This window comes from Ictalurus punctatus, chromosome 26 (genome assembly GCF_001660625.3).
Source record: "Ictalurus punctatus breed USDA103 chromosome 26, Coco_2.0, whole genome shotgun sequence".
Taxonomy (NCBI): domain Eukaryota; kingdom Metazoa; phylum Chordata; class Actinopteri; order Siluriformes; family Ictaluridae; genus Ictalurus; species Ictalurus punctatus.
Genome location: NC_030441.2, coordinates 4,160,547 through 4,184,913, shown reverse-complemented (window position 1 = coordinate 4,184,913; position 24,367 = coordinate 4,160,547). Strand labels below are relative to the sequence as shown.

Below are 24,367 nucleotides of genomic sequence, written 5' to 3'. Positions count from 1 at the left end.
GTTATTATAGTGAGTGTGTCATTATAATGAGTGTGTGATTATGAGGGTGTGATTACATGAGTGTGTTTATTATAGTGAGCGTGATTATATGAGTGTGTGATTATAGTGAGTGTGTGATTATAGTGAGTGTGTGTTTACAATGAGTGTGTAATTATAATGTGTGTGATAATAGTGAGTGGGCTTATAGTGAGTGTGTGATTATAGTGAATGTGTAATGACAATGATTGTGTGATTATAATGAGTGTATGTTTATAATGAGTGTCATTATGTGTGTGTTTTTATAATGAGTGTGTGATTATAGTGAGTGTGTGGTTATAGTGAGTGATTATAGTGAGTGTGTGATTATAGTGAGTGTTTGATTATATGAGTATGTTATTATAGTGAGTGTGTGATTATAGTGAGTGTGTGATTATATGAGTGTGTTATTATAGTGAGTGTGTGATTATGAAGGTGTGATTACATTTGTGTGTGATTATAGTGAGTGTGTGGTTATATGAGTGTGTTATTATAGTGAGGGTATGATTACAGTGAGTGTGATTATAATGAGTGTGTGATTATAGTGAGTGTGTGATTATAATGGGTGTGTGATTATAGTGAGGGTATGATTACAGTGAGTGTGATTATAATGAATGTGTGATTATATGAGTGTGTTATTATAGTGAGTGTGTAATTATAATGTGTCTGATTATAGTGAGTATGTGACAATGAGGGCGTGATTACATGAGTGTGTTTACTATAGTGAGCGTGTAATTATATGAGTGTGTTATTATAGTGAGTGTGATTATATTACTGTGTTATTATAGTGAGCGTGATTATATGAGTGTGTGATTATAGTGAGTGTGTGATTATATGAGTGTGTCGTTATATTGAGTGTGTGTTTATAATGAATGTGTGATTATAGTGAGTGTGTGTTTACAATGAGTGTGTAATTATAATGTGTGTGATAATAGTGAGTGGGCTTATAGTGAGTGTGTGATTATAGTGAATGTGTAATGACAATGATTGTGTGATTATAATGAGTGTATGTTTATAATGAGTGTCATTATGTGTGTGTTTTTATAATGAGTGTGTGATTATAGTGAGTGTGTGGTTATAGTGAGTGATTATAGTGAGTGTGTGATTATAGTGAGTGTTTGATTATATGAGTATGTTATTATAGTGAGTGTGTGATTATAGTGAGTGTGTGATTATATGAGTGTGTTATTATAGTGAGTGTGTGATTATGAAGGTGTGATTACATTTGTGTGTGATTATAGTGAGTGTGTGGTTATATGAGTGTGTTATTATAGTGAGGGTATGATTACAGTGAGTGTGATTATAATGAGTGTGTGATTATAGTGAGTGTGTGATTATAATGGGTGTGTGATTATAGTGAGGGTATGATTACAGTGAGTGTGATTATAATGAATGTGTGATTATGAGTGTGTTATTATAGTGAGTGTGTAATTATAATGTGTCTGATTATAGTGAGTATGTGACAATGAGGGCGTGATTACATGAGTGTGTTTACTATAGTGAGCGTGTAATTATATGAGTGTGTTATTATAGTGAGTGTGATTATATTACTGTGTTATTATAGTGAGCGTGATTATATGAGTGTGTTATTATAGTGATGTGCATTATTACAGTGAATGTGTTATTGTAATGAGTGTGTGATTATAGTGAGTGTGTGATTATAATGAGTGTGCGTTTATAGTGAGTGCGTGATTATAATGAGTCTGTGATTATAGCAAGTGTGTGTTTATACAGAGTGTGTGATAATAATGAGTGTGTGTTTATAGTGAGTGTCATAATGTGTGTGATAATAATGAGCATGTAATGATAGTGATTGTGTGATTATAGTGAGTGTGTGATTATAGTGATTGTGTGATTATAGTGAGTGTGTGATTATAATGAGTGTGATTATAGTAATTGTATGATTATAGTGTGTTATTATAGTGAGTGTGTTATTATAGTGAGTATGTGATTATAATGAGTGTGTGATTATAATTAGTGTGATTATAGTGCGTGTGTTATTATAATGAGTTTGTGATTATAGTGAGTGATTATGGTGAGTGTATGATTATACAGAGTGTGTGAATATAGTGAGTGTGTCATAGTGAGTGCCATTATAATGTGTGTGATAATAGTGAGTGTGTTTATAATGAGTGTGTGATTATGTGTGATTATAGTGAGTATTTGATTATAATGATTGTGTGATCATATGTGTGTGATTATATGAGTGTGTTATTATAGTGAGTACGTGATTATATGAGTGTGTTATTATAGTGAGTGTGTGATTATAGTGAGTGTGATTATAGTGTGTGTGTGTGTGTGTGATTATAGTGAGTGTGTGATTATAGGAGTATTAACCCACCAACCTACACCTCATTTTAACGCAGAAATATATACCCGCTTGTTGTAGGGGAGTGGCTGCGAAGGCGGTGTTTGATTATTTGTAAGTCATATGGCCATAATGTATATGTGGACATATCATATCTTTCAAATGTCCTTTTAAACGTTGTCTGTATTTTATTGTTTCACATTTTTACACTCAGACCTGGTTTGTTTTTGGATTTGATGGCGGATTTGATGGAGTGTCTTTATACTGATGGAAAAGTGTGTAAACTCTTTTCGGGATATGATTATATGAAGACATGAGGCTCATTATAACATCATCAGCTGGCAGATGGAATTTAAATAGTCCAGGATGCCATCAGTGTTTGACAAAAGGAAGATTTTACACTTTAATATGAAACATAACTTTAATTATTACTTCCCCCAGTAATCATGTAAAAATTTACTCAGCTGATTGGTCATCACCTGTCACGTGCACAAGCTAATATGACTTAATCAATGCCATGATATTTATGTAAGTAGCACAAGTAGTGTGTTCATGTGGATGAGCTTGGCATAAACATGTGTTCATGTTAATGGATATATTTATGTTCACGCCAGAAGTAAGCGATTGATGCTAATAATGTAGAGATTTGGACATGCTTAGGTCTGGATCTATTCACCGGAAGTTGTGTGTTTACAGTAATAACACAGATATGAAATCATAAGCACGCGCAGTCAAGTGCACTAAAAAAAAAGAGAGAGACACACAAAGCTGTTGGGATGTTATTTACGTTCCGACCGGAAGTAGTGTTTATGCTAATGAGCTGGGGGGCTGGGCGTATTTCTCGGGATCCGCCCTTCATTCAGCACATGGTTTACGCAGCTTTTCCTTCGCGCCACTTTCTCAGTTTTACTACGACCTACAAACTGGTTTGGGTGAATATTTCCGGTGCGGTACGGCTCAGTGGCGCGTGCTGTTAGTTCCCGGCGGCGGTGTGTAAAAGTTTGCGGTGCAGTTTGGCACGTTTTGGGGCCGAACGGCGGCACTAAACGGGGGTAAGTGTACGTGTGAGTGGTGTATTGAACATGGTGGATTTCACATTGTGAGCTGGTGGCTTTACTCTGCCTTATTCACGGGGAACCTGTTGTCGCGTGCGTGTTTCTTATTCTCAACGTTCAGCACGAGGACCCGTGTCACGTTATTATTTGAAATATAAATCGGGATTTGGATTGATTTTTGAGCGCGGCGGGAGATTTCAGGAGCACGGGGCGGTGTATAAAACGCAACTATGGCTGATGAAAACAGTGTAGTAAAGAGTGGCGCATGGTCGCCCTCTGCTCCTCCATGAGAACATGAAGGGGGGAGATTTGAAAAGCCTGCACCGTACCCCTGCACTTAAACTATCTCCGAGCTACCGTAGATCTCGCGCAAACCGAACTTCGGCGACCGGAGGACGTTATGAGGCTGGTTCCGTGTTTTTAAAAGCTCTTTGTGCGCGTTTATTGTTAACAGAACAAAGCGCGCGCGGTGAACAGCAAGCAGCGCGTGGGGAGCAGCTTCCGTAGGCCGCACGCTCCACCACCACCGCAGCAGCTTAGCAACCAGTGCTAGGCAACGCCAAAGTGGCGCGCTGGATTAAAAAAACAACCATAAATACAATTTGATGATTTGACGTACATTTTAATAAGTCGTATGTTTGTGTCTTGTTTGTGGAATAAAGATTTTATGCTGATTGAGTCGGGACGCTACTCGTTTTGTCGTTAGTGTGTTCATGGCGCTAACTAGCTAGCATTAGCTCATTTAGTTTTTTTATACAAATAACCAAATTTACTCGTTCATTATTAACGTCGACAATTTATTTCAGCTAGGTCTGTGTGATATTTAATTTTCCCGTCACCCCCCCCCCCCTGCAGCTGTGATGCTTAGCGTGCTTGCTTCGTAACACGCTAGCCGTTAGCTTTAGCCAGCTAGTATTAACGTAGCGCTATGGCAACAACGCAGACTAAGTTTTAGTTTGCAGTTACGTGTTGTCGCTGCAAACGTTATTTTTGTTGTTGTTTATACATATTTATATGTATTTGGTGTGAAATATGTCGTTGTAACTGAACGGTTTTAAACGTGGACTAACATTCACGCTAATGGTTCGGCTAGCGAGCTCACCGGCGCCATGTTACCATTTAACATGCGGGGGATGGGTGACCGCGCATGCGTGAGATTTTGCACCAACCGCGCATGCGCGGTATTCCAACGCACAGCGCGGTCGGCGTACTCGTGCTTGCTGAGTTGAGTTCTCAGGCGACGCTTTGAACTGTAAATTAAGGCGATTTATTATTATTTTTTTTTATAAAATATGATTCATATTAATAAAATAAGGCGGAGATAAGAAACTGACTAATGAATCATTAATGACGTAACACGTGATGTTACACCATGTCGCTGTTTCCTGTGAATCTGAAGCACATGTTTGGAACATGACTCCTAATTTGTACTTCTCTTCTGTCTGTTTTAATCTATAGGTCTGATCCAAGATTCCTTAAAGTTATTGGACACCAACGTACCACCAACCCAGTGGTGGAGTGTGTCTGCGTATTGCCAAAGTGCTTACAGTGCAGGTAGTAATAAGAAATATCTACTGCAGTGGAGGCACTTCTAGCAATGCGCCGGCCATGGTGCTCCCTACGCCCTCGTCTCAGCAAGGGAACAAGTGAGCACACTCTTACGGCTTTGTGCTAAGGTGCATCTAGTGCAGATAGTGAATTAGACTAGCACCTACTGCCCTAAGTGCTCCTTCTGGCATGAGGGGCTGTGACTAGCATCTCGGCGCACGCCGCTTCCCCCCCCATCTCTGGTGCAGTTCTCGGCTAGTTTTGCATAGTTGCACCACAAGAAAACACGAGTTGTGCAAATCTATGCAAAACTGACGGCGGCCTGCTTCTTCTCCGTCCCGCTTTCCCTAGACATGGTCCGAGCTCGATCGGTGCTAAAGTGCTTATAGTGCAGGTAGTCTGTGAGCGATCTACTGCAGTGTGAGCACTTCAAGTACTTCTAGCTTCAAAGCGACGTTTCTTGGTGTAGCGCATCGCTTCCTGATTCCAGAGAGGACGACGTTAAACATCAGTCCAAACAGCACACTGGTGTATTTAAACACAAGCCGTCTGCTTATCCCTCATCCCACTAGTTCTTTCTGCCATCTTTCTCTCATCTCATGACCTTCATATTGTTTCTTCCTTTTTATGTTTCCCTTCCTTCCTGTCCCCTCTTTCGTCTTTCATTCTGTTAGTCCTGCTTTCCTTTCCTGTATTTCCCATCTCTGTTCTCTCAATCTCCTCTAATCTGTCTTTTTCTCCTATTGTTTTTCATCTCCCTTTCTGGTTTTGCTTCCTTCTCCCCACCCCATCTTTCCTCCTGTTTCTTTCCCCTTCCTTACTTTAGCATTTTCTCCATTCTTTCGATCTTTATCTTCTTTCTGATCTTGTTCTTTATCCTCTTGTCTCTTCCTTTGTTTTTTTTTTTTTACCTTTTGTTCTTTCTTTATTTTCCACAGTACTCTTTCACCTTAATTAATAATTGGGTTATTTCTGATTTTCTTCAGCCTATCCTTCTCTAGTTTTCTCTTCATCTAACCTAATTTTTCTACTTTTCTTGTCATCTTTCTCTCTTCTTGCTTTTGCTGTTCTTTCTCTTTTTGCGTACTACTTTCTATTTTTTCCATCTTGCCTCAATTATCTTTTTTCTATTTTTTTCTTTTACATATTCTTTCTTAATTTTCACTTTATTTCCCCTACCTGACTTCTCTCTCTCTCTCCAAATCTCATCTTTCCTCTACACCCCCCCCCCCCCCCCCCCCCATTTTTATCTCGTGCCCTTTTTTCTTCTCCAATTTATCTTTGGTCACCTCTGGTTCTTTCTCATCTTAATTTTGTCCGTCCATCGGTCCACTGTGAACGTGGCTTCAACCCCTCAGTGCATTATGGGTGTTCTGTTCAGTCATGACTGTGTAATGTTTTTCTGCTGTACAGCTGTGGATATATATAATTTATTTATTTTTTTTTTTTAATCGTCCGGTGCTCGGCCTCGTCCTCACTGTGCTGTTCCTCGCTCAGTTTTGCTGGTTTGCATTCTGCTTGACTTTCCGTTCGCTGTGCAAATCCATGCAAAACTGAGCGCAGCAGCGGCTGCTCGAGACTCGGCGGTCGGGTTCGTCCTTGTTGTCCCCTTGCTGCGCAGGTCGGGATCGGTGACAATGCTGTGTGTGTGCACGTACAGACGTATTGCACTTGTCCCGGCCTGTACAGGAGTGTGGATCACAGCGTGCCCAACGGAGCTTCAGTTTGTTTCAAAATCTAGTGTGAGTAAATAAATCTGTGTTGGTGTGTAAATGGGAAATAAAATTGACAAAGTAATAAAGCATGGTTTTACATTTTCTTTCCTTTTTTTTCTGTGACAGCCTGTGATCCAAAGTGTTAAACATCATGGTTATTTTTTCGTGACGGTATTGTATCACCATGGTCCTAATATCTGCCACGTTTCTCAGAATTCTTGAATATGCTGCTTTTCCAAATGTCCGACAGGCCGCGATTCCAAATCAAGCCTTTCCTTTTACCCTAAAGATGTCTTCCGAGCCACTGACTAGTGAACATTAATATATTTGTGCCAGTGGCCCAGCATGTGATCAGTGTGCAGTTTTATCACAGCGAAAGTCTTCAATTGCCTCCTTTAAAAATAATGGCCCTTATATGAAGTCACCAAAATGGCTGTGTTCCAAATTGGGTTTTAACCTAATAAGGTGCTGACCTGTTGAACAGCACATGGCATTCCTGGATGGTTAATGGGCTGTGCTCCAAATGCACACCTGCAAACAAAATGTCTTTAAGCATGTTTAATGCGCGAGTTGGGGTTTGTACCGATGAGCTTCGTGCATCAGTGTGCACTCTGCCGTAAAGGTTTATACCTTTTTTAAAAATCAGAATCTCAGGTCATCTGTGCAGAAGTGTGAAATAGTTTCCTTTTCACCAAACGTGGAACTGCTTTAAAAAAACTAAAGCTACTAATAATCAAAAGAATGCTTTTGTTAAAATACATAATCTCTAAATCAGTTCAACCAGCTACCTTTTTTTTTTGTTTTTTAAAAAAATAAAGTTTCATCCAGTTAGAATGGTAGGATTGACACCTTATTTATGTGTTTTATAAATGGCTGTGTTCCAAGTCAGGTTTTATTCTCAAGAAGGGTCTTTCTGGTCACTATGACTTCTGAATGTCTTTCAAATTGAGTATTCTACCCCTTTACCACTTTTCTTCTTTTTCATTCCCCTTATCCTCTTTTTTCCCCATCCTCTCTTTCTTTCCTTCCTCTTGTCTTTCTCATTATTTCCTTTTATTTATTTCTTTTTGCTCTGTTTCCTCTCTTTGCTATTCACTTTTCTTTATCTAAATGTGATGGATAACTTTGTTTTAATTAATTTACTACTATGTAGACTGAATTATTTTTATTAGTGTCTTCCTCTCTGCACCCTATCTTCCTTCTTTTTCAACCTCCCTTATGTTTTTTTGACCATCCTTTGTCTTTCCATCCTACATTCCTTTTTTCCTTTGTCCCTTTATTTTCTTCCTTACTGCCTTTTAATTTTTTTTTTTTTATCTATTTACTTATTTGATCTTTTTCTGGTCCTTCCTGTCTTCCTTCCTCATATTTCTGCACTTTCTCTTTTTTTCATTCCTCTTCCTTCCTGTTTCTGGTCCTTTCTTACTCATACTTCTGTATTTCCTTCCTTTCACTTTGTCCTGTACAGTCCCTGTAGAATATCATGATTTAGCGTTTGCGTGACTTAACGCAATGCCATGTTCATAGGGGCTTGCAATCTTTCAAAATTTCAGCAGATTTTCTGCAAATAACACATTCAGTCAAAGCCCTCTTCGATTCACCTGCGTCGAACATGAGTACAGCTAAAAGGTCTCATTTACCAACAAACATCTCTGAAAGACCTTTTAACTATTTTGTATGATTTCAATTTCGCCAATTTGAGTAATTTTCTGCAAATTTTGCATCACAAATCCATCCATCCATCGTCTATGCCGCTTAATCCTTTTCAGGGTCACAGGTAACCTGGACCCTATCCCAGGGAGCATCGGGCACAAGGCGGGGTACACCCTGGACAGGGTGCCAATCCTGGGCAATCACAGGGCACAAACACTACCGACACTTTAGAGATGCCAATCAGCCTACCATGCATGTGTTGGACTGGGGGAGGAAATGGAGGAAACCCCTGCAGCACGGGGAAAACATGCAAACTCCGCACACACAGGGCCACAGTGGGAATCGGACCCTGGAGGTGTGAGGTGAATGTGCTCACTACTAAGCCACCATGTGCCCTTGCATCACAACATTAAAAAAAAGACTTCAAAATCGCAGTTTGGCCTCAACAATCACAAAAAAACACAAGTCTAATACGGGCTGCCATTCATTCCTTTCCCCATTCTTTCATCCTCCTTATCCCTTTTTCACCCACACCTCCTTGTCTGTCCTTTCTAGATCCATCCTTTCCCATCTTCCATCGCTCCTCTTTTTGTACTTTAATTCCCATTTTCCCTGTTCTCTCACTCCTTTCTGATTGTCACTTTCTTCCCATCCTTCTTTCCTTAAATTTCTGCCCCTCCTTATTTCGTTCCCCTTCCTTCCTCTTCCCTTGTTTGCTTGTGCTTCTCTCTCCTGTCCACTAGGCTCCGCTCTCATCTTCAGGAAGTTCAACATGGGGAGGGAAAGCTTTGTGGATGAGTGACTGATGAAAATGTTACTTCAGGAAAGAGCAGTGTTTCAAATCTCAGAAGTGTGTTGGCATGCTCAAGTGGCCCTGATAGATAGCTACACTGTCTTGTGTGTGTTTAGACCTTGTTGTGGATGTGTGTGTGTGAGAGAGAGCATGGGTGAAAGAAATGGTCAGAGTGAGGAGGAGCTGGAGGAGGCGGGGACAATTCCAGGACACTGCCCATGTTGCTTTGACAGCTCCACTAAAACTGTGTGTGTGTGTATTGGTTGTTACTGCGTGTGAGACTTAATGCACGTCATCTGAGGTATAGTCCTGATTTTCTGATCTTTTAGTAAAGCTCTTGAGATTTCCTCAACATTTGTGCGTCTTTCCTGAGACTTCAGTGTGGTTTGCTGATGTTTAAAGTAACTTCTGAGGTTTTATACAATTTTGATGGTTTTTAGCAACAACAAAAAAGGCTTACAGTTGCTCTAGTGAGGAGTAAAGCAGCTATATGTATCGCTGTAGCTCTTCTGATGAATTGATTTGAGGGTTAAGAGATTTTCCTGAAGTTTTAAACCATTATTTATCAATATTTAACCAAAATTTGAGATTTATTCAAAACTGGAACAAAACTTTTCAGGTTGATCATTTTTCATTTTGAGCGTTAATACGGCACTTTCAGATGTTTAATGAACCTTTTCTTTATTAGGGGAATCATTTTTGAGTAAAAAAAAAAAAAGTCAAACTTTTTTTTTTTTTTTTTTTTTAAGAAACTTTTTTTCATATTCATTGATTTTATTTTAAGAATATTTTTTGGTGGTTTTATTCACCGTTTTGGTTAAGTTTAATGGATCAATTTGACGTATAAATAAATAGTTTTGAGGTTTAGTGAATCTTTATGAAGCTATAATGCAGCATGTGTGGTTTGTTTGCAGTTATGTTAACAATAGGAAATATTTCCTGTGGTAAAATTATGATCAAATGAGCTCTGAAGCAGCTGTTAGCAGTTTTATCAGGTGAAATGAATCATGTGAGGACTAATGAATCATTTATAGGTTAAATGAGTCATTTTAAGGTTTAATGTCTTGTTTATTTGTTTACTTGTTAAGTGAATAATTTCTTGTGGTTTAGTATAACTTGATTAGGATAATGATGTTCGGTTTTAGTTTTAATGAATCATTTTCTGGCGCCTTGAATCAATTGCGTTGTTCTTGTTTTGTTCATGGGTTGTTTTGTTTGTTTCATTAGTCGTGTGTAAGGCTCGCTGACAAGTTAAGATTTAATGAATCGCTTGAAAATCAATTTGAATGTTTATCAAGTCATGGCCATTTTTAAAGATTTAGTGAATCGTTTTTGTTTAATGAATTGTTTTTCTTTAAGCTTTAATCTAACCTTTGTGTTTACTTTTTTTTTTTGTTTAACAGCAATTGCAAGGATTATTTAAGCATTCATTAGGATCTTATGATCCTGCTTAAAAAAAAAAAATCATAGAAACCCTCATAGAATTTGTAATTGTTTTAGTGGTTGTAATGGGAATTGTATTGGTTTTAATGCAAACTGTAGTGGTTCCTGTGGGTCTGTACTGGTAATTTGTTGCCATCTGTTGCTGGCATGTTATGTTTAGTGGATACCGTTTAAGGACACGTAATGGTCATGGTTTTAATGGGTAGCTGATGGTTTGTAATGGAAACCATTAGAATTTTTTTTTTTCCAGCAGGGTAGGTTTCATAAAGCTTTTCTGAATATTAAATAGGGATTTTCACGTGGTCTTCTGGGGTTAATCATGTTAAGGTTTCTGAAGTTTAATATGGTTCTAAGATTTATTTATACACTTGAGATCCTAAATGTACATACGCTCTGCAGAATCTGCAAAATGCTAAAAAAAAAAAAAAGTACATTATAAAAAAGAGGGAATATAAAAAGAAATGCATTTTAAATAACAATATTTTGTATTTATTTAGTCCACAAGACACGATGATTACTGAATTTATACAAACGAACCAGTTCAAAAGTTTACACACGCTTGATTCCTAACACTGTGTGTTACCTGGATGATGAACGACTGTTTGTTTTGTGATAGCTGTTTAAATATGAACATTTTGCAGATTCTGCAGGGTATATGTAAACTTATAACTTCAACCGTACCTGTCACTCAGAAACATCAGGACATGCTAGGCTTAGAAATGAACTGTGACGTAGTGAAAGTTTCACTAAAGTTATGCTCCGCTTTAATGTGGCTTTTCCTCTGATCCTGTGCAGTATTTGGAGGATCACCTGTGAGTGGATCAAGGATTCCGACACACCTGGATTTCCTCTGAACAGAGTCATTACTGCAGCTGGGTTGTTGTTGTAGATAAAATGGAGAGCTGGTGGTGGTTGGTGTGTTTTTGGCTTGCTGCTCTCACAGAGTTAACGCAACAAAACACAATGAGCTGCGATGGCGTGCGCAAACTTCTGCAGCTGCAGCAGATCGATGCAACAACTGGTGTACTGGACACACCTGGGACAGGTAAGGGATAGCATTGCAATACACACATCTGGTAGAGGTTAAGAGACATTACCACACACGCACAACTGAAAGAGGTAAGAGGCAGATTAAACTATGGAATGTTCCCGTTGAGACAATTTCATCTACCAGTTTATGATGTCATAATGGTAATTGCAGCAGCCAACCAATTAACAGCTCTGATTTTAAACTCATTCCTTCTAGCTCTTTTCATGCCCTCTTTTTCCTTCAGGTAGTGTACTGCTAGAACCCTGTAATGGTTAGTGTGTTTTTTTTTTTGCGGCTGTCGTTCCACTTTGAGCTGTGTCCTTGTTGCAAGGTTCACTGCAGCCTACACTTGTGAGGGCCCAAAGATTTGATCAGTAAATTCTCTTATCTATGTGAAGTTGAGGAGTTCTCAAGTCTAAGCTGTTTTATCCTTCCATCTCCTCAGGATGTGATAAGCAGGGCTTCAGGTCCGGGTTTGGCACTGTTTAATTTATGCCCGACAACAAGAAAAACACGTACGCACCCGTGCTTCAAGAGACTGTATTTCAGGACTACGGTTGTAATGGTGTGATGCGCTCATCTGGGTAACAGCTTCTTACTAACCAGTAAACACTAGACGACAACATATCGTAACACCGTACTTGACTATTAGGGTGTATTACATAACTGATTTGAGAGCTGGTCCGTTTGATTGGGAGAACAGCATCTGCACCAGCTGGAATGTAAAATTATGCTGAACTGTGGTTAGACTAAGGGGTGTTGATATGATAAGAGGCATGCTTGCAGTACTTGTAAGCTGTATTCACTCAATGTATCTGAATGCTTTGAAGCACCCCGAGAAGACGAGGTGCCCAAGAGGAGCATCAGGATGCCTAGTGCAGGAGAATAATTGAGCCCAGCAAGTCAATGTTGGCGTGATGGACCGGTTAAGGTCGTTGGTGCGGTTAGAACTCTGCTTTAATTACATCTCTAGTCGCAAATTTGACTCTGATTGATTGTAGAGTGAACCTGAATTTTTGATCTTAAGATGCAGCTGAATATCTGATGGATCCATGAAGCAGATTTCACAAGTGTGCTTTCTGTATCCATGAGCGTAATGTTTGCGTTTTTCCCCACTGAGTATCGGGCCGTGTCGGGTCATGTAAGCGCGGTGTAGAAAGGTGACGTTTCTCCGCTTTGTGAAAATAAATCCGTCTGAATCTGAAACGTTTGGGTGGAGGTTCAAGCAGGAGTAAAAACCTTGCCCCGAGGCTCATCGTCTCAGATTATCTGGATGAGTAGCAGACGAGGAGGAGATGACAATCTGGGGGGGGGGGGGGGGGCGATTTTAATTTGAAAACCACAACTGACGCCGTGTGTGTTGATCTTCAAAAACATGACATCTGCGTTTCTGATTCAGCGATGGAAAAGCTCTCAAAGATAAACGTTTGATGCATGCGGGTTGTTTTTTTTTTTTATAAATATGTACACACACGTGCACCAGTTCGTGTTCAAACTCGCTGCTGCATGGCTGACCTGCATTCAGAGGAGTGTGAGTGTGTTGTGTACAAGGAGTTGTTGCTAGCCTTGATGATATCACTCCAAGAGATAAGCAGGAACAAGATGTTCTCCTGACTGTATGCTTTCATGCTGCACATTTAGAGAAAAGAGCTCTTCATGGGTTCTTTGGATGGTTAATGGATTTGTCCTTCTTAAGGTGTTGTACTTGGAAATTTTTCTGAAAGGAAAGTCTGTTGTAGGGGTCTACATAGAACCTTTAAGTGTTACCTTTAAGGGTTGCCCATCTAGCCACCATTAAAGGTGCTAGAGGAAACTATGCTGGTGCCCTTGCTATAATGAGAACCAAAAGAGAAAAATGCTTCTTCACAGGTTCTTTGGATCGAAGAAGGAAACTTTGTAGGGTTCTACATAATTACCTTTAAACATGGATTTAAAAGCCAACACAGTTTTACCCAACAGTTTAATCTTTTAGACTGACTGTTTTTATTTTCCATGCATTGCTGATTTTAAAAAAAAAATCTGAAATAGCTTTCTAGTAACTTTCTTTGTGCACTGTATAGGGTGCAATGTAATGGAATGGTACACCCTAATTAGTGCCATAACTGGATTTTATGGATTGGGACTCGACTTGGACTCTACAGCTTGAGACAGTGGACTTTTGACAATGACTATAGTTTGGGACTCTGTATTTGACTAGCACTCTATGGCTTTTAATTCAGCTTGGACTCTAGGTCTATTGAGTCTGGATCTGACTTGGATCCTAGAGCTAGAAATGATCTTGGGACACTAGAGATGATTTTGGATTCTATGGTTTGGGACTCCAGATGGATTTTAGGTCTAGAGACTCTGGGCACAGTTTGGACTCCAGAGCTCTTGACTCGACTCTCATGCTACAGCTTTGGGACTCTGTACTTGACTCTGGCTCTATGGCTTTGGACTATGGACCTGACTCTAGGAATAACTAATATGGGTTTGAGTAGACTCGAGATCTAGAAACCCTGGTCTCAGTTCTGACACTGCTTGGGATACTAGACCCGACTCCGATTCTATGGCTTGGGACCACTTGAATCAGACTCTAGGACTGCAGACTCTGGACTTGATTAGGACTCCAGATCTAGCAACCATGGATTCCACTCACACTCTATAGCAATGGACACCAACCCTCTTCCTTGAGATCTGTCTTCCTGCAGGTTTCATTTCCAACTCAAATCTAACACACCCGTTTGAGCTGATCAAGAACTTCTTAAGGCAATGATTAGATGGTCAGGTGGGCATGATTATGGTTAGAGCTAATGTCTTCAGGGAGGTAAATCTTCAGGAATAGGGTTGGTGACCACTGCTCTATAGCTAGATGTGATCATAACCCAACATGCAAACATCTAGAATCTGAGTAGTCGTTGGTTTGGATTTGCTAATGAGTCATACTGCATTATTTGGTGGTAAAGGGTGCATGACACATACATGCGCACAACAGCTTGATAGATCCTCATGCACACTCAAGCCCAGTACATATTGGGAACATGTCATTAAATAAGAGGTCTGTTGGTCTGATGTATATGTACATATCCGCCAAAAAAAAAAAAAACCTTCCTTTTTCAATTCTGACAGCATCGGATCTTCAGGTGTGTCTTAGCCGTGATGTGACCTGCTGCACGAGGAAGGTGGAGGAGCAGTACCAGACAGCAGTGCGCCAGGACATCCAGAACCTTTTGCAGACCTTCAGCTACAACCTGAAGCTCCTCATCACACAAAATATTGCCACTTTACAAGGTGAGTGAGATCAGACCAGGTCAGAACCGTTTGTCAATCTTGCCTTAGGCTTGATCTGTGCTTGCCTCTTTATTTGGGCTGAGATTGTCAGGTCAATCTGTGGCTGATTTAATCTAGTTGTATGAGGTTCTCAATGGATTCGGCCAGATTGTGGCAGGTTAAATTGGTCAGTTGGCTTATTTGAGTCAGGACTTCTTAGATTGGCTCAGATCGATCAAAAATGTCCTCCTTAATGATTTGCTGTCTGTCTCCTTTAGTTTTGCACTGGTGCTTGAAGGCTAAGGTAACAAACACCTAATACAGCCTAATAGGTTATCTTATAAACTCATTGTTTCCAACAAAGTGGATCATTCTCAATGTGGTACAACCTATTTTAGTTGGTTAGCACTTAATATCAAGTGTAATATTTGAGTCTTTTCTCTGATTCTCATTTCCACTGTGTCTTTACATAGTTGGTATAAATAGTCACTCTGGGTTTTAATCTATCTTAAGTTCCATGGCCATGGTTCAACATTACCCAACGAGAATGTAACCAGCATTATAGCAGGATAGCATTGAAGCTCAATTAACTGTCTTCAAACACCAAAAATGGCTTATCGAGGACTTCAGCAGAATGTAGGACGTTCTGGATATTTTGTTTTTTTGGTCCTACAGTTCCACCTGAAGGTTTGTTTGTCCCTCTGTGCTTTTGTGTGTATTACAGGGCCCAGTGTTGGTAATTTTAAGGCACTTAAGTTGCATTCTGGGAGGCTAATGGCTCATGATGAGATGTTTCTGTGACTGTGAACACACACACTTGTGCATTCCTTTTAACCTCAAATCAAATGTCCTGGTTTAAAAAAAAAAAAAAAAAAAAGAACCTGTAATTTACCACCCATAGGCCATTCTGTCTCCCTCTGTATCTCGGTCTCTCTCTTAACATCAGTGTATTTGTCCCTCTGTCACTTTATCATTCTCATATCTAGATTATCGTCTCCGCGTGTTCTTTACATATTTGTCCTCTTTCTATATCCATCCCACGCGCTGTTTCTCAGCTGCTCCATTTCAGTATCTGTCTCAACATGTTCTGTTTTTTTTTTCTTTGTGTTTTTTCCACCACTGTCTCTTGCGACTCATCAGTTGGCTGTCAGCATTGGTTTAACATTTAGCTTTTAGCTCATGAGGACAACTGAAGCACGGTTGATCACCTATTAGACAAACATGCTCATGAGCTCATCTGCCACCCTCGCACACCTTTGAGTAAACACACGTCCAACGTGTGACACACATCTATAATGCTTTGCTCAATACTAAGGAAAGTTGTTGCCTTTGGATGCTAGTAAGTTAGGCTGGTAATTTAGTTACATAAGCTAGCTATGTAAACATTGAGGTGGCTTATTTAGCCGGTTCATTTTAACTATGATGTGGCTTATAGCAGATTGCATTCAATTAAATTAGCTTAGCGACCGATTTAACAGTAGTTGCAGAATAATTTTAATTGTGCAGTATTTTGTCATTTTCTGACACATCTGAGGTAAATGTTGACGTTCTTAACAACTCTCTCATTTTTAGTTACGGGTCTTTTATATTGCTGTATAAAATAACAGCTACATACTAGCAAGTCATATCAGCCCTGATTTTTAGCTTCATGAGCTTAGCTAGTGTCCATACCCATAACGCTTTAACCATTCAAATGTCACACACTCAAACAAAACTCCAACAAAAACAAGTACCAACATGACTGCTAGCTCTGAGGCGGGTTTTTCCACTTTCGTTTTGGTCAGTGATGGCCCAGTCGTCCGTGTTTGCCTAAGCTTTCACGGTATTCTGATCTGGTAACCCGAAGGACACTTGATCTGGAACGCAGTCTGTCAGACAAAAAAAAAGGCTGTGAGGAAAAAGCAGCCGATACACAGCAGGTGAGACAAAATAATCGTTTTGGTTTCCATGGAGGGATGACTGAATGCAAAAGAAAAGGTTACACCCTGCCCCCCCTCCCCCAGAGTGTGCTTTATTCGGAGTGTGCTTTATTACTGAGGCATTTACATGGTTCTCTGTAATGGTGTTCCTGAAAGATTATAACACCTGGTTTGTTACACATGCTAATTAGCTATATTACTAACACTAAGCTCACCTCTTGGCTTTTGCTGCATTCGCATTTGTTTAGCCTCAAAATGAATTTGTTCATTTTTCAAGTTATAATATTCTGTTCCATACTTCACTGGTGTTATGCCATGCTAATGTTTTAAATAAATAAATTAAAGCTTCACAATCTGCTTTATTTGATTGTTTCACTAGTTGTAACGTTTTTATCATGCTTAAGTATGCCATCAGAATGACCCAAGTGTTTCTGTAGGGTTTTTTTTTTTTTGTTGCTCCATTTGTATTCATATAGCCTTAAAATCAGAATTATGTTTAGCTAATATTAGCTAATCATGTTTAGACAACATTAGCTAAGTGAACTAACCTTAAAAGCATCATCTGGGTTCATTTGGCACAACTGGCCAAATGATTGATTCATGTATATATATTTATTTATTTGTATATCTGTATTCATCGAGGTTTCACAGCTTATTGTATGTTAAAACTCCGAGTTAGCTACGGTTTGTGGCACCATTAGCATCAACACTGAGACAGCCTCAAAGTCTTACATGTTTGTTTATTTGGAATTTAAAGTTATCTCTGTTTTCTGGCACATGCTAATATCCTGAATGAATGCTAAGTGCATCTTTAGCTTCATTGGACACCATTAGCTTTCAGATTTAATTTTGTCATTTTACGCAGTTTAGTGTTTTCCAAGAAAATGTTGGTACAATTGAGCAAATGCTCAATTTCTCCAAGGAATCCTTTTTAAAAAAAAATCATATTTATCTAACAGTTTGATGTTGCCAACCCCAAAATATTAACATTCAGCAAGGCTAACATTGATCACATACTACACTTATTGTGAATGTTTGCTGTATCAGCCATTGTTTTCTGCTTTCTTTATATCTGTAAATTTTAAATCTAAGTGTATAACATAATATATATAATATTTGTATCTCTCTTTCAATAGACCCTTTATTTTCTTTTAAAGCTGGGTTTGCAGTGAATGCTACAATGTAACATTAGCCGCACTGAGTGCTTTTTAATTCATTTTTCCAACAGACCTGAAGTAAATGTTGACGTTACTGACTTATTCCGTCTCGTCTCCAGTCCCACTGTGTCTTTACACTGTCCGCGTAAAAGGCTTATTGGTTAAGCTAAATCTTATCTGGAAAAGTGGTCCAAATTTGAACCCAATGTTTAGCCAGTGTTACTTGGTCACTCTGCATGTCATTTTGTTTTATTTAAATACTTCTTGGATTTATCTAACCATACAATACTACTAATCACACAATGTTAATATTGCGAATCCTGTTTTCTACATGCATGAAAAGGGACAGCGGGTGCCCATTTCCATCGGGATGTTTATATTGTCCAAGTCCATAGCTTGTGGACACAGGGACACATTGTTAACTGGTGCACGTCTTTAGTCCTCTTGAATGCGTGATGTTGATAAATAGCGCGTTACATGCATGACTGATACTCTAATGTGCCACTCTGCTTGCTGTCACTTTGGGTTTGATTAAGTCTCACTGGCAGCATCTGGCTCTTATTTATGCATGTGTCTCTTTGTCTCACATTTTCAACTAATTGCTTTTAGTGGCAGGACACGGAAAAGCCATGTGGGTGGCTGTGTGTGTGTGTGTGAGAGCGAGAGACAGACACGTCCCATTCCCAAGAGAATTTCTTTCAGATGGGAATTCCCCACAGCAGTGAAACTGTATTTAAAGCCTATGTGAGCCACAAGGCTAATGAAGCTAACAAGTATGGCTTCCAGTTTAGCACTGTGCAATCTGCATGCCTCGAATGGTTCCGCGGAGTTGTTCACTGTCTCAAGCAGGCTTATGTGGTTTATAAAAATGGACTAAAGAATGCTGCATAGCTGAAAACAGCCCATCTTAAAGCCAAATCCCTTTCTGGAGTCCGGACCTGGACTCTACAGTTATGACCGTGAACTCTAGTGCTATATGCGCTAGACTCAACATCTTAGGACTCTTGATTGACTCAGACACTAGGTCTATGGACTTTATCGACCAAAGCTAGAGTCAATGCACCGGAATTTAACTATAGATTCTGAGGACTCTGGACTCAACTCGGACTCTTGATCTAGCAATGTAGAACTTGACATGGACTCCATTGCTTGAGACTCTGGGCTTGACTCAGATGCTAGCGCTAGGAACTCTGGACTTCGCTCAGATTTTACCAGCTTGGGACAAATTGGCTAAACTCTAGAGCTTATGACTATACTATGTACAGAAAATGTGTACACGACACAAAACCTAGAACTATCTAGCATATTTAATGTCTCATGGCAGAGCCTTATTTAATATACTATTGTGTAGTCTAGGCTGTAGTCTCATCCTCCTCTCTTTGCAAGGGTTCTGACACGCATTCAATCATTCTCTCTGTCTCTCTCGCTCTCGCTCTCTCTCACACATACACACACGAAAACACACACTTAGTAACCTCGGTCAGGAGCTCCACATCTCCTCACACAAAATAACAGGGTTCAAAAACAGTGCATTCTTTCACCATGAGAACTGGAAAGAGACAAAAAGAGAGATGGATGTAGAAAGTAGGACCGAGGTTGAAGAATTTGTCTTTCAGTCATAATGTTTTCTGTCTCTCTCTCTTTATTTCTCTCGGCCACTCGGTGTATGTGTGATTATAATGGCTGTCTGTAACACCAGACTGACTCCTAAATCCACCCACACGCAATCTCGCACTAGCAACAAACTTCATGCAAACAGCTTGTTCCCCCCCTGTAATTTCACACACACAAACATACTCTAAATCCAGTAATTAAGAATGTATTTCTGAAGTGTGAGCTGTACAGTACACAAGGACACACTGTGGCGTCACTGCAGCACTGATTAGCAGAATGAGTCTGGGGTGATGTGGCTGTGCTCACAGTCAGATAAACTGGACATCGTATCACGTTTTCTGTAGCCGTGGAATACTTATTTCTCTTTAACCAGCAAGCGTGAATTGATTCTGAATCCTGATTGGTCAGTGCAGCTGTAAATTGCACTGCAGTCATTCTAGTGTTATTTCTACGGTAACGGAATTCAGTGTAATTGTAAAATGTGTAATTGTCGATATGGGGATGTTTTCTGTAAGACGTTTAACATTTATGGAAGGAGTCTCCAGTGTCGGTGCTTTGTAACAGTGGGCTGTTGATCTCAGCACACTGCATCGTCCTCCACCTGTTGTAAGGGAGCAAAAGCATCCTGTCTTCGTTAAGATGCTGATAAGGATGACCTGCTGGCAAGAATAATGAACACACTTCATTTGTTGTTTTTATTGTGTGTGTGTGTGAGCGAGACATAAAGTAAGATCTTCATAAGAATAATCACGGGGGTCTGCTGGTAATGAGTCAATTCGTTATTGTTCCTCCATCGTCCTACTAGCGCCGAGCGGGTGTGTTTCATTAACATCGCCTGTGCTGGAAACAGAGCGCGCTTGGTGTAATTGAATTGGGCGAGTGGGACATTAAGTGATTAACTCTTAACGGATTTTCTCGCCTCTCAGTGGAGCGGCTCCACTGTCTCCTAATTAACTCGCACTCGTTAACTAACTGGATCATGTAGCTGAGAAAATGGAGTACCGCAGGACTGGAGAACGATTGATGTCTAATCCTGTGTGGAGGATTTCTTCGCTTAGCGTAGATGCCATGTCGTGTAGTCCGGTTTAGACAACAACATGGAACACGGTTGCTTGGGAGGATTGTGTCCCCTGGTCAGATGCCACTATAGAAAGGTTCTTAAAGGTTTCTTGGGATAGTCACTAGTTTTTAGCTTCCTAAAAAGCCAAAAACGTTGTAGAGTTCTGTATACGTAGAACATGCATGGCTTCTACCAGAGAAGCAAAACATAATCCCTTTGAGGGTTCAACATTTAAACTTAAATACATACATAAATAAATAGAAATCTTAACACGTTTCTATAGACATTTTTGGAAATGTCGTAAACTCAAATCATTAGAAGAATATAGAATAATTTTCTCCTAGGAGACCCTGCTACCCAACCCCCCCCCCCCCCCCCAAACAGGAAATTTATTATGGATGCTTTATAATTAATTTTTTTTTAACTACTGAACTGAACTACTGAACCCTGGACTGTTTTCAAGAACTGGACAGTGTTTTCCAGAACAACGAGATGACTTCAGAATCCGGGAAATTGTTTGTAGGTAAACCCCCCCCGTTTTCTCCCCCCCAAGTCTGTGGGGGAGTTGAAGCCCAGCTACATAGCATGTTTCCTGGAAAACTTCTTTTATAGTAATCTACAAACTCTCTCAAGGAACTTCAAGATCTCTTTTGGGGGCAACCCTTATCCTTTTTGTTATATGATATTTTAACGAACCTTGGACATTTTTATTTTAATTCTTTTACCTTAGTTGTGTTGCCACTGAAGGCAACTAGAATGATTTTAACTTTTTTATTTTGGAAGTGGCACTGTTCTCTAAACCAGTAACTATTTGGGGGTGGAGCTTACCATACTGATCATTGCTGATTGGTCTAACGCAAGCATAGACCAACTCTTTTTAGCTGATATTTTTTGGAAACTTGTTTACTTAGTGCTACACTTCCACCGTGCTTTCAGTAGGCTTCACAGGGAATACAGGAGGAGCTTTGATCACTTGAGGATACACTGAAACTGTGAATCATGAAATAGCCAATACAGTGGACAAGAGGGTTGCGTCTCATTACGCACTTTTATTTAGTATTTACATTGAGATTCAAAATCACCTTACACTTTGTAAACAAGTGTATTAACAATGAATAATTAATTCAAAATTCTACCACACATTATCATACAAAGCCTTTGTGGCAAATTCCCCATCACAAATAAAGTTTCCTTTCATCCCTTTTTTTTTTTCTCCGTTTTATCTCTTTATTTTCCCTGCCATATGAACACGTGTTAAGTGGAAACCGGCTAAACCACAAGAGTCATATGACTGACTTACATCGTTCTGTTAAATACACACCAAACATCAAACACACACAGATTTTTTTCCCCTACAGTGATTATGACCAGCACGGCAAACAACATGATTGAGAGATGGAAAGTACAGTTTTAAGAGATGCAGTTTAAAATCTTTAAACTTAACAAGACAGACAGACTATGGGAAGGAAAGAAAGAACAAAAAAGGGAGGGGTTCTGAAAATGGTGAAAAAAACCCAAAACGATCAAATTAGGGAAAGTGCAATTAAAGAGGAAGAAAGGTAAAAATAATCATAAAAAAAGGTTGGGGAAAAAAGAGGGAAGGGAGAAATGGTAAAATTAAGAAAGGAAAAAGGTCAAGTGGGGGGTTGGGGGGGCGGGTGCTGGAGAGACACTAAGATTAGAAAGCAGACCGACTGAGATCTGTGTTTAGAGAACCTTATCTGTGACCATGGAAACTGTCGACATTTTGGAAAGTGAAACTACATCTATATTTTTATTCATTTAGCAGATGTTTTTAGCCAAAGCAACTTACAAATGATGAAATACAAGCAAAGCGTTATATCAAGTGGAGAACAATACAAGTAGTGCTACCGTACAAGATCTTTTTAATTGAGTTCTAGAAAAGCAAAGTGCGCAGAGTAAAGGTGTAAGAGCCAGAGTACATTTTTGTTTGTTTGTTTGTTTGTTTGTTTGTTTGTTTGTTTGTTCTTTTAAGGATAATGTGGGGTTGGCATTTTTAGGGGTTGGTTAGGTGTTCACGGAAGAAGTGGGTCTTTAGTTGTTTTTTTGAAGATAGTGATCGATACTGTGGTCTGGATTGAGGTTGGAAGTTCATTCCACCACTGAGGGACAGTTAGTTTGAAGGTTCTGGAAAGGGACCTTGAGCCACGATAAGTAGGCACTACTAAACCTCGGCTGTTAATCGATCGCAGATTGCGTGAGAGAACGTAAGCCTTCAGGAGAGAGTTGAGGTAGGGGGGTGATGTTCCATACAAGGTCTTGTATGTGAGCATCAAGGCCTTGAATTTGATACGGGTAGCTACAAGAAGCCAGTGGAGGGAGATGAAGAGGGGTGTGACATGGATCCTTTTGGGCTGTTTGAAGTTTCTGAATCATCTGAAGGGGTTTGATAGAGTTGCTGGGAGGCCCGGGAGTTGTGCATTGCAGTAGTCCAGTTTTGATATGTCAAGAGTCTGGAGTAGTAGTTGTGTAGCCTGTTCGGTGAGACAAGGTCTGATTTTCTTGATGTACAGAATGAACCTGCAGGACCATGCAGTTGTTGAAATGTGGTCTGTAAAGGTCAATCTGTAATCATAAGCACCCCAAGATTCCTAGATGTCCTGGTTGGCTTGAGTGTGGTTGAGCCAAGCTGTGTAGTGAGGTGGTGGTTGAGAGACAGGCTGAGATGACGAGAAGCACAGATTTTGCAAGGTTGACCTTAAGGTGGTGTTCCCTCAACCAGTCCGAGATGTCAGACAGGCAGGCAGAGCAAAACTAACAGTTAGTTTGTAGGTCTGAAGATGGCTGGAAGAGCTTATAGACCTTTAGGATGGCTGTAGGAGGAGCTTGTAGATTTCAGGATGGCTGGAGGAATTGCTTGTAGGTTTCAGGATGGCAGGAGGAGGAGCTTGTGGTTCTCGCGATGGCTGGAGGAGGAGCTTGTAGGTCTGAACTGGCAATTAAGTTTTAATATGCAAGCAGCATTGTTGTGCTCCCTATTGGCAACTGAAGGAAAATTATGTTTTGTAAGTTAATTATTTTCCCTAATTGTGGATGGTTAATAATCTCTTTCTTGCTGTCCTTTCTGTCTGTTTCTCCTCCAGACACGATGGACTTGATGGTACGTGAAGTGCAGAACCACACCTTTTCCCTCTTGAAAGTTTTGTACGGTGACCTTGCATCGCGTGCTTCCTCTCCGCTGGCTGAACTTTTTACTGATGTCGGTCTCTTTGTGCTGGGGGCAGAGCTTAACCTGGTAGAAGCATCACAGCGTTTTTTCCACACAATTTTCCCATTGGTGTATGACCAACTTGAGGAGCGAGGCATGGCACCTTTAGATCCCGTCTACCAAGATTGTGTGCAGTCAGTCGGCCGTCGCGCAGCAGCATATGGTAATGCCCCATTACGCCTTGCATTGCTGGTGTCGCATGCCTCACTGGCAGAGCGGGTCTTTCTGCAGGCAATGCACCTTGCCGTCGAGGTCATCAACACCACAGACCATGCTCAGCCAAGCCGCGAATGCCGTCGTGCGCTAATGCGCATGCGCTACTGCCCACTGTGCCAGGCCCTCACAGACAGCAAGCCATGTATGGGCTACTGCCTGAACGTGCTGCGCGGCTGCCTGGCCAGTCTCGCCGAAGTCGACACCCACTGGCAGGAATTTGTGCGCTCGCTGGAGGCGCTCGCGGCACGCATGAACGGTGGGAACGAGCTCGAGCATGTACTTGCGTCGGTCCCCTCTCTCATCACCGACGCTGTGGCTTACACAAGAAGGAATGCTGCCCGCCTCACCTCACAGGTCAGAAGC

At 40.3% G+C, this 24,367-nt stretch overlaps 1 protein-coding gene across 3 annotated transcripts in view; it reads left to right on the top strand.

The window, feature by feature from the left end:
* The first annotated feature begins 8,380 nt into the window (after window positions 1-8,380).
* The window catches only part of gpc5a (glypican 5a), an 83,540-nt gene continuing 67,553 nt past the window's right edge, over window positions 8,381-24,367 (top strand). Inside the window, exons 1-4 of one of the 3 annotated variants that reach the window (XM_017458148.3) lie at window positions 8,381-9,388; window positions 11,326-11,575; window positions 14,669-14,830; window positions 23,664-24,358. In XM_017458148.3, the coding sequence (XP_017313637.1) occupies window positions 11,425-11,575; window positions 14,669-14,830; window positions 23,664-24,358 (1,008 nt within the window). In that variant the 5' untranslated portion in view covers window positions 8,381-9,388; window positions 11,326-11,424. Of the gene's footprint in view, window positions 9,389-10,019; window positions 12,145-14,668; window positions 14,831-23,663; window positions 24,359-24,367 lie in introns of those variants that run through there. The other 2 variants (XM_017458149.3, XM_047151256.2) reach the window with 2 other exon arrangements.